Source organism: Magallana gigas, chromosome 6 (genome assembly GCF_963853765.1).
Source record: "Magallana gigas chromosome 6, xbMagGiga1.1, whole genome shotgun sequence".
NCBI classification, from domain to species: Eukaryota; Metazoa; Mollusca; class Bivalvia; order Ostreida; family Ostreidae; genus Magallana; species Magallana gigas.
The window spans coordinates 26,394,182-26,408,380 of record NC_088858.1 but is presented as its reverse complement, the minus strand read 5'-3'; the positions used below and the strand labels follow the sequence as shown (position 1 = coordinate 26,408,380).

The 14,199-nt window shown below is 33.0% G+C and overlaps 2 protein-coding genes across 2 annotated transcripts in view; one reads left to right on the top strand and one right to left on the bottom strand.

Moving 5' to 3' along the window:
* Positions 1-14,199, bottom strand: part of LOC105322746 (uncharacterized) — a 127,477-nt gene that overhangs the window by 26,057 nt on the left and 87,221 nt on the right. The window lies entirely within an intron of this gene.
* Positions 4,015-13,006, top strand: LOC105322747 (fructose-1,6-bisphosphatase 1). The gene is made up of 7 exons (XM_011421611.4): positions 4,015-4,293; positions 7,051-7,213; positions 7,490-7,582; positions 8,086-8,226; positions 9,535-9,672; positions 9,773-9,889; positions 12,804-13,006. The coding sequence occupies exons 1-7, from the start codon at positions 4,121-4,123 to the stop codon at positions 12,990-12,992; spliced, it is 1,014 nt and encodes a 337-aa protein (XP_011419913.2). The 5' UTR covers positions 4,015-4,120; the 3' UTR covers positions 12,993-13,006.

Below are 14,199 nucleotides of genomic sequence, written 5' to 3'. Positions count from 1 at the left end.
TAACCAGAAAATTTTGCAAAGATTTAATAAGAATTTTACCGGGAACTTAAAAAAAAAATATATCCGAGAATTCTCTTTATCCGTATTCGTACTAAACGAGTTTTTCTGTACATCTTTCTTTCAAAGAATGATTGAATTTTTAAAATTATGAAGAATAAATAAATGTCCCTAAATAATTGTAAATGCATGTACATCTACTCAGTATTTTAGAAAGAAAAAACCTTCAATTTTATTTTTAATGGGAATTTAAGTTTGACATTATCATGATTTGTTTGCAGTCTATAATTTGGTTTGTTCCCGTTTTGCACACATTTCAAAATCAGGTATCGAAAAAATGTGTGCGAAACGGGAATTTGACCAGGTTAGATAATTGCTTAATTGCTATAGTCTATATCCCAATACCTGCAAGGGCAATTGACAATAAAATAAATAAAACATATCTACTCGCAATTTATATTTACATTTATTTTATGTTACAATATAACTTGCATAAAAGCACATTTACATAATAATTACCATCCATATTCATGAATTTGATTTCAAACATCAATTTGGTCATGAACAATTTCATTATTTTTTTTAAATAAGAAAGATTATTGCAAACATGTTAAATATGTAGCACCTTTGTTTAACTTACTGCCTATAGAAGGTACATGTACACGCTAAAAGTTTGAAGAGAAAATATCATACGTTAATATTTAATTATTGCTTTTGCTGACATAAATGGAGGAGATGTGTCTAGTGAAAACGCTGTTTAATATTTTTCATTTATGTTGTGGCTTGAATAATCGGAGAAATAGACAAACTGTATGATGATAAATCGGCAATTTTATATGCTTCAAAACTGTAAAGATTATTGTACAAAACATATCGACCTATTTTATGCATTTTCAACCTTTTTCAGTTTGAGTTATATCGCATCAATATTAAAATATTATTTTTGTCAGATTTTTTATGTATTTAACCTCTAATTTGAAAAACTAGAAAGTGACCCGCCATATACTAAAGCGGTGATGTCATAAGAACTACTGTCAAGGTCGCTACTTCAAAGATTGAAATATTTTGTGATAAAGACCTGTTTTCTTTCATAATATTCTTTCTGTTGATACCAAACAATCAATTATAAACATGCGTTTTACATAATTTGCAAATCGGTTGTAAAAAGAGACACGAGTACCCATAAGACTGTCCATGTAGCTTTCCCCATTATCATATAATTATCCATTGAATCAGCTTCCAATTGGCTTTGGACCAGCAATTTTTCCTGATTCATTTTGTTTTATATTTAAGGTAAATGGACAAAAATTTGAAAGTCAAATCATCTAATCATCATTTTTTTTATCAGTGTGCGGAAATTGAAGACTTTTTAAATATAACATTATCTTTATTTTATCAAACGAAAAAAATGGTGATAGTTATTAGACCTAAAACACAACAAAATATCTATTACTTCTTGTTTTATCGTTAAGGTGCTGATAAAACACAGGTAAACACCCAGGTAAAATCTTTGACCGAAAGCAGACTATAATTGCTATCACAACATAAATCACACCTATTGTTATATACCCAATTATCAAATGTGTGCAAAACGGGAACACACCTATAATTTGTTTATCTAAGTTGCATAAAGGTTTCAGTCGATCGATAAAATGATTAGAGCTGATGTCGATTTTTTTCCTGTCTGTTTCAATAGGGCTTTGAATCACATTCAAGGTGTTTGGGCTGTGTCATGCCTATCGTCATTTTCGGGTGACTATAATAGTCCGTGGGCCTCTTGTATTTTTAGATATTAATGTGAGCTTTTCTATCTATCACCTGTTGTCCGTCTGTCCATATGTCTGTAAACTTTTCCCATTTTGTTTTCTTGTTTTCTGGAACAACTTGGCCAAATTTAACCAAACTTGGTGGAAAACATTCATATGGGAAAAAGAATCTTAACTGTAAAAATACAGGGCACAACCCCTTTTAAATGGGAGATAATTGTGATTAAATCAATGCATAGGAATTAATATCAAGGAGGTTTAGTCTTCTCGTTAAAAATACTAATAAATTTACATAACTTGCTTAATAAGCTCACTTTGTTTGAGGAAAAAAAGCCCGTTAAATTTAACAATATTTGGTCTAAAAAGATAAAATTTTGGTATATATACTTTTCTCTTTCGTTTTTCAACACAATGCAACACAAAATAAAGTGAAATTCATCTACATGTACAATGTCTCTTCTCCATAAACTACCTAACCTTTTACTTCTTTCAATGTCATTCCATCTACCAGTGTCATTGTTACTTATTTTGGACATTAATGCTTAAGTAATTTTTAAATCCAAAATTTTGTTTATAAATTTTATATATTTGACCTGCGTTAGCGGGTTACTTAGTATGTAAAAAAAATTCTGCAATGATTGCTACCTTCAGAACCAGCATGAATCATTAAAGAAAGCATTTTATTGTTTATATATACTTCTTTCTTCTAACTAATTAATAAATTGATTATAAAAAGTAAGTAAAATTCACTAAATTACTGGTAATGTATATAAGTATGTTAGCTGTAAAAGAAACAGCCAAATCGTCTCCTGTGAGACTTGGAGTCAGACATCATCATGGTTATCTCGTGCAGTCCGTGATTTTTCTTAGGTTGCTGTAGGTTTCGACCAATCGATAAACAGGATGTGTCGATTTCAGTCCTGTCAGTTTCCTGTCAATTCAGCTGCTGTAGATCTCGACCAATCGATAAACGGGGCGTGTAAATTCCAGTCTGGCAGTTTCTAGAGAGCTATGAATTAAATATAAGTTTCCGTAAGAAATTAGGGGAGTCATATTTGATAGATGTAAATATACTCATATGCATGCACAGTTGTTTACAGCAAATTACAGAATACCGGTAGAGTTTCAATAGCCTGTTGGGTCGCTCAATAGCTAGCTATAGGGCATACAATATGGTCGGCAAGGTACCACATCAGGTCTGAAGCTACTCTAGATCTTGTGGTTACTCAGATGTATATTGTTATTTTTAATTCAACCCATTCATATAGCACAAAGAAAGCCTCTAGAACACTCTCTTCTCCTATTGTTAGTTACTCTATTCATAGTTTTTTGTAAAGAATTAATTATCACCTGGTCAGCACTGGAATCTAGAGTATCAGTTCTGCCTAGAATAAGGAAGAAAATATTTCATAACTGTCATTCAAAAGACATTTCTGAATAAACAAAAGGAAAACGTTTACAAGTGTAAGCTTAAACAGAATTAAAAAAAAATTACTGTACATTTTGGTTCCTCAGTTCCTGGTACAACATACAACATTAATAGTATCGTGTGCTAAGGCTGCTTAATTAGTTCACACTTAAGCAGTACTGTTGGATAAAATACACAGAAAATACACCCCCCCCCCCAAAAAAAAAAAAAATAAAAAATAAAATAGTGCAACTATTTACTAGATATAAGATATAACTCACTTTCTGATGAGTAATCACGTGATCTAGATTTTGACCTTATGTGACACCATGCTGACCAAATTGTATACACTACTGATAAATCCAGAAAGCTGCTATTGAAAATACTACCGGTATTTTGTAATTCGCTGCAAGATCTTTGGCACTGCGTGCCGTCTGTCATGCTCAATATATGTGATGCTCAATATGTGTTATGACTATGAATTTTTTCCAATTTCCACAATGTCTCTATATTTAATAAAGAATATCTCGAGAAAATTTTGAAAATCTTTCTATAAAGGATTTATTTTACTACATTGTCCAGATATTTTGTATATGACGTCATAAAGCTGATTGTTGCTCGGGTGAGCGATGTGGCCCATGGACTTCTTCTTTAATTTTGTTCTTTTTATTTCGCAAATTTATATTCATAATATATTGGGTTAATTGACATGCCTGCATAATAGAAATGCGTTTAAAAAAAAACAACACCAATATAAACATGTTTATATATGTCGGGTTCGTTAACCTTCCAGAAGGTGTGTCGCCCATGATCCAATCACATTGCATCATACCTTACTAAGGTCGAGGCCATATTGTTGTTGACGGGTTGAGTGGATTATTAGGAGATAACACGTAGTCGCGCACATTGTCGTTGACATTGGTTGAGTTTCATTGTGAGAAGAATCAAGATGAGTGGAGCTAACCCCATCGACACAGAACCCATCACCCTGACGAGGTTTATATTGGCGGAGCAGAAAAAGCATCCCTCAGCCACCGGGGACTTTTCACAACTCATCAACTTTATACAAACGGCGGTCAAAGCAGTGTCGTCGGCAGTCAGAAAGGCTGGCATTCACAAAATGTACGTATAGAGGACTTTGAACTCTTAAGTATGTTTTTGTATGCATATCATGACAACCAGTGATACAGTGTAGTTATAACAGACTGGGTGGTCATATTCAAACTTGGAACAGTTTTAAAAATGTATGCATGCATGTAATATAATGTGTCAAACTTTTAAAAGTATGTTTGTGTACAATTTTAAAGCATGTCCTATAATTAAAAAAGATTGAAATAGCTGATATATAGCTATGAATTGTCAAGTAAACATGGTAAATTAAGTCACATTTCTGCACGCTAGATCTCTATTTCGGTGGCAGGGCAACGGTTAATATTTGTGGAAACTCAATTTTTATTGATTCTAATGAATTATGTAACACAGTGTATGTATACACAGTCTACATATCTATTATAAGCAGTCCACACCTAGCTGATGAACCAATTGAAAATTGCTGCCTCCCCAATTGAAATGATTCCACGTGATTCATTCCAAATTTATCTAGCCTCTTATTAAATCTTCCTATCCTATGGTTACAAATTTATACTTATTTTCCATAAAGGTACAGTACCTGAAAATTATCAAAAATTAAATTGCCAATACAGAAGATTTTTTGAATCGTGTCTTCATGGTAATCTAGATGATAATCAAGCTTGTTCTTTTTTTCAAATAAATTTTATAGTATATATAATTATGTATAATGTATATATTTATAAACAAGCAAGTGGATTCATACACCCATGAATTTGATTACATGTATAGATTTGTAAAGTATTAAATATATATATTAATGATAAAATTAAAATGGCAGCATTTTTTAGAATGAAATTGTATACTTGATGTACCTTCATAATACTTGCTTAGTTGATATTTTAAACAAAGTTGCATTAATGCAAAATTGGGCAACATCTCCATGAGGCAGAAAGGTATGTTAGACTGATAAGGTGTAAATGTCTTTCATATATTGTAGTGTCTTTTGCAAAATTTATTGCCCATTCTTATCTTGAACAGGTTGAATCGACACTCAAAGGCCAGAACAGCATAAAATGTACAAATAAAAAAAAATTGATTCAGTCATTGACATTAAAAATTTAAATGAAAAAAGAAATGTAAATGATTTAAAAGTTTACTTTTCTTTTTTTAAACTCCCAAAAGAAAATTGAGGTAGAGTATTTTCAAAACCATATCAAGTTTAACTATATAGAAACTGTCATGCATTAACAGTTTTTGAATGATCAAGAAGAATCTTTCTGTAAGAATTTTGATATATCCAGGGCGCACTTATCGTATTCATTAAAAAACCATTTGATTAAAAATCCACTAAAAGCAACGTGCAGTAATAATTAAGACAAACGTGTAATAATTATTGTAGAATTAGTTTTACATTTATTAGAAAAATAATTATCAGGTATATGTATACATATTTTATTGGTTAGATTAATTGCCAAACATGCTTTTGAAAATGTAGCCATGCAATTACATACTACAATTTTCTGAGCCTTGTCATGAATAATAACAAAACTTTATAAAAAATTTATATATATGTATACCGGTAGACTTATGAAGAGAAACATGTAACTCCATGAGCAATAGGATATAATCTGGTAAATCGGATTCACCAGTGTGTGTCACTGTGTCAACTTTGGATGTGTCAGATTTCCTGTTTAATACATGGGGGAGATTATACTTTGTCTGTGATTAAGGCGTCCTAGTCTCCAACGAGTAATGTAGATTGATGAACAACCCCTGATTACAAATGATCTGCAAACAAATTGGATATTAAGATTAAAGCAAAGAAAATACCACCAACAATAAACCATACTAAACCTGGGAAATATAGTTGACTGTCCTGATATTCAGCCCTGACTTATATACCTTGAGTGCAGATCATCCTTATGCCAAAGACACATTTTTTCCTTGCATTTAATTAGAACCGTTTTAACAAGGTCTTGGACTTCGAATCTTTCCAATGAACATAACTATTTCTTGCGTTAAATCAGGTTGAGATTGACGCTGGTTTCAAGCGAAATATTTAAACAATAAAATGCTTTCTTTGGGGATTCATTCGGGATATGAAGGTAACGACATTGCAGGAAAAAATACATAACCCGCGTTAGCGCGTTATGTAAATTTTTTCTGCAATGATCGCCACCTTCATTACCCGAATGAATCATCAAAGAAAGCATTTTATTGTTTATATTAACATCTTTCTTTTAGCCAATTGATAAATTGATTATGAAAAGTAAGTAAAATTCACAAAATTACTGTTAATCTCGACCAATCGATAAACAGGGCGTGTCAATATCTGTCCTGTCATTTTCTTGTCAATTTCAGTCGCTGTAGTTTTTGACCAATCAATAAACGGGGCGTGTAGATTTCAATCTGGCTGTTTCTATAGAGCTATGAATTAACTATAAGTTTCCGTAAGAAATAGAGGGAATAATACTTGGTAGATGTAAATATATACCGATTATGTAGTCTTAACTCAAAAGCCAAACAAATTTTGTTAATTTCAAAGAGAATGGCTGGATGGGAGGCAGTGAAATAGACAGGCCTACATCACATTTCTGTTTGACACAACTACCTAAAGTCCAAGCTCTTGTTAAAATGGTTTTAAGTCAGTCATGTCCTGTGTAACGATTCGTAAGTCCTGTATCTTGATGACTGCGCATTCAACTCTCACAAAGTTACATAAATTATAATATGAATAGTGATTTCACAAATATCTATGAAATATATTGTATATTGTTTTTTCTCAATGTCCTGTTCCCTGTTTTTCAGTTTTGGTATGTCAGGTACGGAGAATGTTACCGGTGACGACCAGAAGAAATTGGACGTTTTGGCCAATGACCTCTTCATCAACATGCTGAAGTCCTCATACCTCACCTGTCTACTGGTATCGGAGGAAAACGAAAATGCCATTGTGGTGGAAACTGAGAAAAGTGTAGGTATCTGAGAAAATAATGTTTGAATGTAGCATTTATATTTTGACTTTTCATTTTAAATTGTTTGGAGTCAGTATACCGTACATATCTTCAAAAGGAAAACTTTAATTTGGTGTCATTTAAAACAGGATATAAAAATCAAAATACATTGTTATAGGTAGAGTAAATTATTTTGTGTTAAATTTGTTTATTTTATTTCTTGATGGATTTTTTTTTTACATCAAAATTTGTTTTTGCTGAAAAATTGATCTTAATTTTGTGCAATTATATTTCAGGGTAAATATATTGTGACCTTTGACCCTTTAGATGGTTCTTCAAACATTGACTGCTTGGTGTCCATTGGCTCCATTTTTGCTATTTATAGAAAGGTAAATACAAACAATGAGTTAGAATTAGTTTTACATTAAATGGGTCTTCAATTTTATTGAACTGTGGTCTCATCATTAATTCTAGAAATTATGTTAAACAAAGTGATGAAATCAAGTGTCCATCAAATTAAAAACAATCTATCTTTAAGACAAAACTTTTTGTTGGTAATATGAAAACCATGTTGTATGCAGATTTACCTATCCTGGAGAGTGAATCCACAGGCATTGATGTTTATAAATATTGTTGAAACAACAAATCTTGAATACTGTTGATTCCTGATTAAACACAAGGAATAAATATCTGCCTAAAATTTAAAATTTTGCTTTTCTTTTTCAGACAAGTGTAAACTACGTAAAAGTTTGATAAAAATTTGTTTTTTGGAATATAATATTCTCATGACTCGATGCAAAATGGCTCAAATGCTGAATTAGGTAGGGAATCTACAGTGATTAATTTCAAGAATTTATGTTCACTATAATAAAGATCTTCCTTGACCTTGCAGAAAGATGACGGTCCCGCTACAGAGAAGGACGCCCTGCAGAGTGGGAGGGAGCTGGTGGGGGCGGGGTACGCCCTGTACGGCAGCGCCACCATGATTGTCCTCTCCATAGGGAACGGGGTCAACGGATTCATGTTGGATCCAGTGAGTATAATTCCAAATGTGCAGTGACGTGCCACCACCTCAATTTAATTTTGGTGTTGAAAACGCTACTAAAACTTTGTAATTAAAGAAAAAAATCTTTTTTTAGAAGAAGTAAACGGTCATTTTACCTTAGTTTTGCTATACTCAGGGTTTAAATGGACCTTGAAGAGTACATTGGTACAGTACTTTGTTTCAAAACTATTTGATATGCTTTTTTACAAGAGTTGTTTCCCTTTCTAAGCATGCATATAAAGTTGATATCTCTTTAATCTCTGCAATGTGCTGTTTAAGTTTTTCCTTTTGTTTAATTCATTTTTGGAATTTAAATTCTGAAATGGTATAATTTTTTTGACTGAACTTCTACCATATTTCTGGAATTGGAGAGTTTTTTTATCTTTTATTTTTTATTTTTTGAAGTCATAGCTGAATGCATTTCAAAACATTGGATTTCATTTTATGACATAAAACACAATAATCTACTGTACATGAATATATTAAATCAGTTTGGAATTCCCTGCCCTAGATGTATATCTAGTTCAGTATAGATAAAATCCAATGTTATATTCATCTGAGAGGTCACATCTAGGTGGACATAATGTTTTATATTGTTTTAAAGATGTAAGATATCAGCCGTGCTATCCGATAGCTCTGACTTACTTGACAGAATCAGTATAATATGTGGTGGCTCAATTACCATCCTCAATGAAAGCTTATTATAAAAGGTTTTAATTTAAAAATTAGTTTTCTTACTGACACTGAAAACCGACTCATCCACAATATTGCATCCCCACAAATGCCGGTACACAAAAACCCACAATCCACCAATATAGCCCCCCCCCCCCCTTTTTACAAAATTTAATGATTTCACAGTATACACCCGGTGTTAAATAATAAAAGAGATTATTGCCCAAAATATATTTTGAACCATTTAAATAGCTAGTAGATAAGCCATATTTTTCTACATCATTACAGAATAAGCAATTCTATAATTGATACTTATCCTCTTCAATGTATTGCCAAATGTTTAAAACATTGCTTATTTATTGTATCATTAAGCCATGCTTAATACATGTAATAAGCATTCCTTTTTTAACCATGCAGCTTGTAAAAATAATATCATGTTGTAACACTTATGTCTCCATTGATAATTACTGTTAAAAAAAAAATTCAAACAAAATTTCAGAACTGTCGTATAATTAAAAGTTGGAAATATCATGTAAAATGACCTTTTTAATCTGCCAAAGTGCAAGATATAAATTATTTCTAGAAACAAAAATGAAACTTTTTTCTCATTTATTATTTCTTCAGTCCATTGGAGAATTCATCCTGACTGAACCTAACATAAGAATCAAGCCCCGGGGAAAGATCTACTCCATCAACGAGGGCTACGAACAGTTCTGGGACGCTGCTACTTCCGAGTATGTACAGAGCAAGAAGAGGCCCAAGGTAGGGGGAAATATACCCAAGTCTTCATGTGGGTTATATTCCTATATCTTTTATATGTAGAAATACCACAAATGTCATTTCATTTGTTCTTAATTTTCAGACGGGTAAACCCTATGGAGCCAGGTACATTGGGTCTATGGTAGCAGACGTTCATAGAACACTGGTTTATGGAGGAATATTCATGTACCCCGGCACTTCAGAGGCACCCAAGGGAAAGGTATGGTCTCTTGTTAGCTCACCTGAGCCAAAGGCTCAAGTGAGCTTTTCTGATCACAATTTGTCCGTTGTCTTTTGTCGTAAACTTTTCACATTTTCATCTTCTTCTCAAGAACCACTGGGCAGATTTCAACCAAATTTGGCACATAGCACCACTAGGTGAAGGGGATTCAAGTTTGTTCAAATGAAGGGCCACGCCCTTTTTAAAGGGGAGATAATTGAGAATTATTGAAAATTTGTTGGTATTTTTCAAAAATCTTCTTCTCAAAAACTATTTGGCCGGTAAAGCTTAAACTTGTGTGGAGGCATCATCAGGTAGTGTAGATTCAAGTTTGTTCAAATCATGGTCCCCGGGGGTAGGGTGGGGCCACAATTGGGGGATCAAGTTTTACATAGGAATATATAGAGAAAATCTTTAAAAATCTTCTTCTCAAAAACTATCAGGCCAGAAAGACTCAAATTAAAATGGGAGCATCCTCATATAGTGTAGATTCAAGTTTGTTCAAATCTGACATGGTCCCCGGGGGTAGGGTGGGGCCACAATTGGGGGATCAAGTTTTACATAGGAATATATAGAGAAAATCTTTAAAAAAATCTTCTTCTCAAAAACTGTTTGGCCAGTAAAGCTCAAATTAAAATGGAAGCATCCTCAGGAAGTGTAGATTCAAGTTTGTTCAAATCACGGTCCCCGGGGGTAGGGTGGGGCCACAATTGGGGGATCAAGTTTTACATAGGAATATAGAGAGAAAATCTTTTAAAAAATTTCTTTTAAAAACTATTAGGCCAGAAAAGCTCAAATTAAAATGGAAGCATCCTCAGGAAGTGTTGATTCAAGTTTGTTCAAATCATGGTCCCCGGGGGTAGGGTGGGGCCACAATTGGGGGATCAAGTTTTACATAGGAGAATATAGAGAAAATCTTTATAAATTTTCTTCTCAAAAACTATTAGGCCAGGAAAGCTCAACTTTGAGTGGAGGCATCATCAGGTAAGGTAGATTCAAGTTTGTTCAAATCATGGTCCCCGGGGGTAGGGTGGGGCCACAATTGGAGGATCAAGTTTTACGTAGGAATATATAGAGAAAATCTCTAAAAATCTTCTTCTCAAAAACTATCAGGCCAGAAAAGATAAAATTTGAGTGGAAGCATCCTCATGTAGTGTAGATTTAAGTTTGTTCAAATCATGGTCCCCGGGGGTAGGGTGGGGCCACAATTGGGGGATCAAGTTTTACATAGGAATATATAGAGAAAATCTTTAAAAATTTTCTTCTCAAAAACTATTAGGCCAGAAAAGCTCAAATTTGAGTGGAAGCATCCTCAGGAAGTGTTGATTCAAGTTTGTTCAAATCATGGTCCCCGGGGGTAGGGTGGGGCCACAATTGGGGGATCAAGTTTTACATAGGAATATATAGAGAAAATCTTTAAAAATTTTCTTCTTAAAAACTATTAGGCCAGAAAAACTCAAATTAAAATGGAAGCATCCTCAGGAAGTGTTGATTGAAGTTTGTTCAAATCATGGTCCCCGGGGGTAGGGTGAGGCCACAATTGGGGGATCAAGTTTTAAAATAAGTTTTCGGTCCAAAACTCAGTACTTAGTGTGAAAGCACAGGTTATGAGATTAAAGGTAGATTTAAGTTTGATGAAACCATGATTCCCTAGAGAATAGTGGGGCCACGTAATGGGGAGGGGGGGGGGGTTATAGGAATAGAGAAAAATCTTCTTACAGGTACAACAACAAAAGGGGCTTGGTATTTACCAAAAAATAAGAGGTGGATAAAAATTGGCAGATTTTCAAAATTTTTTAGCAAGATCTACTGTACTCAGTTGTCAAGATATTTTGATACTGTAATGCTAATTTGATCAGAATTAAGGCAATTGTTGCTCAGGTGAGCGATGTGGCCCCTTGGCCTCTTGTTTTTTTATAAGCATTGTCTTGTACATGTAGCTAAAACTACGCAGGGGTGTTAAGGAAGCACATGGGCAATTTAGCGTCTTATTTTAACTGTTTAATTCAAAATCGTGAGAATAAATAACTGTTTGGAATCAGATAAAAAATTTAGTATTATCCATTGAAATAGATGTCAATGCAATCAAATTAAGTGCTACATCACTGCCACATCAGTGCATTATCAAGTAACAGATATAAATAGCTTATGTATATGCCTTAGCATAAAATGAGATAGAACAACACTACCCTGGGGTTTCCACAAAACAATAGACATATCAAGTGATGGCAAACTATCTCAGTTTTATCAAAATTACTGCTAGAATCCTATATTCTCCTTAATTGAATAGTTTTTCATCCAGTTTTCAAAAAATCCTCCCACCTTTTATTCATTTTGCACGGAAAGCAAAATCCTCTGAAATGCTTTTACTCTGTTTTCCATTATTTAAGCTGGTCCCTTTGAGATGGTCAGCATCTCAATGGTGTATAGTGTTAATTTTCTTTGAAAATTTCTATCAGTTAGGAGACCAAATTCTGCATGTGTAAATTGGTGAAAGTTCTGTAACTTTATATGATAATTGATTTTTATGAAAAATTATTTGATACCGTAATAGCCAAAAAAATCATACCAAGAAGCTTTGAGTGAGATTGTTCAAGAGAATTTGAAATATGGAAAGTAAATGAATTAAAATATGTTATGTATGTTTCTAAATTTTATGTTCTTGTATCTCAAGGAAATTTGTACCTTTCTTAAAAATTTTGCAGTAATACAGTAAACCAAGATAAATTTGCACACAAAATAATTTTTTGAGGTTTGTTAGAGTGGCTCTCATGTTGGCTTATTTATCTTCTCTACTTAAACTTGGTAATGAAAACTAGTGGTCACAAACAGTTGGTCTGATATATATTGTTAATAATTGTTTAATTCACAAAAGTACATGTAATTAAGGGTTTGTTTTGTCATATTTTTGCAGCTAAGAATGCTGTATGAGAGCATCCCCATGGCTTACATAGTAGAACAAGCTGGGGGGCTCGCTGTTACTGGAACAAAGAACATTCTAGACATTGTTCCAAAGTCGATCCACGAGAGGTGTCCTGTGTTCATGGGGTCTAAGGATGACGTCCAAGATGTCATCGATCTCTACAAAAAACACGGCCTTTAAAAGTCCTGTGTCAGACGAAACTCCAGTTAAAAAAAAAAACTATTCTCAGTGGGTTTATGCAAGTCTCTTCCATTAAAAGCATAATTCATATTTTATATTTCTTTGCATTTATTGTAATCATGGTTTTTTTCATATATGGAAAGTTGAGTGTTTTTTGTTAAAAATGTAGATGCTTTATGGTATAGCTAGTGCAATCGGAATTTCAATAGCAACTGAAATAGCAGGGTTTGCTATTTTATGTTGATTTGTTCTAATCAAGCTTTAATATTACTGTGGTTACTTTTATGTTAATATACATGTCTTGTATATATTTTAAGTGAATTTTTGTGAATGATTTGGTCACAGGTTTTCATTCATTTGAAAAAAAAAGTGTTCAAAACAAGACTAGAAAGTGCAGACAAATGTTTTTTTTCATGCAAATTTTGATTTGCAAGAGAATAATTTTTTTTACAAGTTGTATCATTTATTTGTCACTAAGTGACACACATTCTTGATACATAATATAATTCATGAAATCCTGATTATGACAGTGCCATGATGTTAAGTATTTTCCAGAATTAAGTGAATGTGCTCTAATAAACACGTGTATATGGTACTGTTTTGCTTTTTCATATCCATGCATTGAAAATATGCCTGTAGGCTCTATTGCTAGGCAAGTGTTTATGCATATTACTGGATATTGAATCTAGCCTTGAAATTTTTAACTTGGAACTGGAGAAAATACACTAGATAACTGCATGACATAATAAAATGAGGAAAGGTGTCAAAGTTCAAATGAATAATGGCTCAATGTCTGCCTGCCTGTCTGTAATTGTGCATGTCTAAATCTTTCTTAGGTAGGAACATTAGAACCTTTAACTTTACACAAAGATTGTTTGTGACCTGACAATGTGTCAGGATTTTGACCCAAGGTCATTTGGGGTTCAAGGTCATTGGAAGGAAAGTTTATAATTCAGGCTTAGTCCATATCTTTCGTATGGAAGAAAAATTGAACCTATTACTTAACACAAAGAATTTTTATGATCTGATGATGTGTCAAATTTGACTCAAGGTCACATGTGCAAGTCACTGGAAGAAAAAGTGCATAAGGCTACCCAATATTAATTCTATGTTCAACGTCACTTCAAAATACCAAACCTACAAGGGAGAGTGATACAATTAGAACAAACAAAATTTTCAAACAAATGATTTTTATTCATTTTTATTA

Excerpts from the sequence above, each read along its gene's own strand:
- LOC105322747 (XM_011421611.4), top strand. The coding sequence starts at position 4,121 with ATGAGTGGAGCTAACCCCATCGACACAGAACCCATCACCCTGACGAGG. Across the intron at positions 7,214-7,489 it reads TGGTGGAAACTGAGAAAAGT|GGTAAATATATTGTGACCTT; the intron begins GTAGGTATCTGA and ends ATTATATTTCAG. Across the intron at positions 9,673-9,772 it reads AGAGCAAGAAGAGGCCCAAG|ACGGGTAAACCCTATGGAGC; the intron begins GTAGGGGGAAAT and ends CTTAATTTTCAG.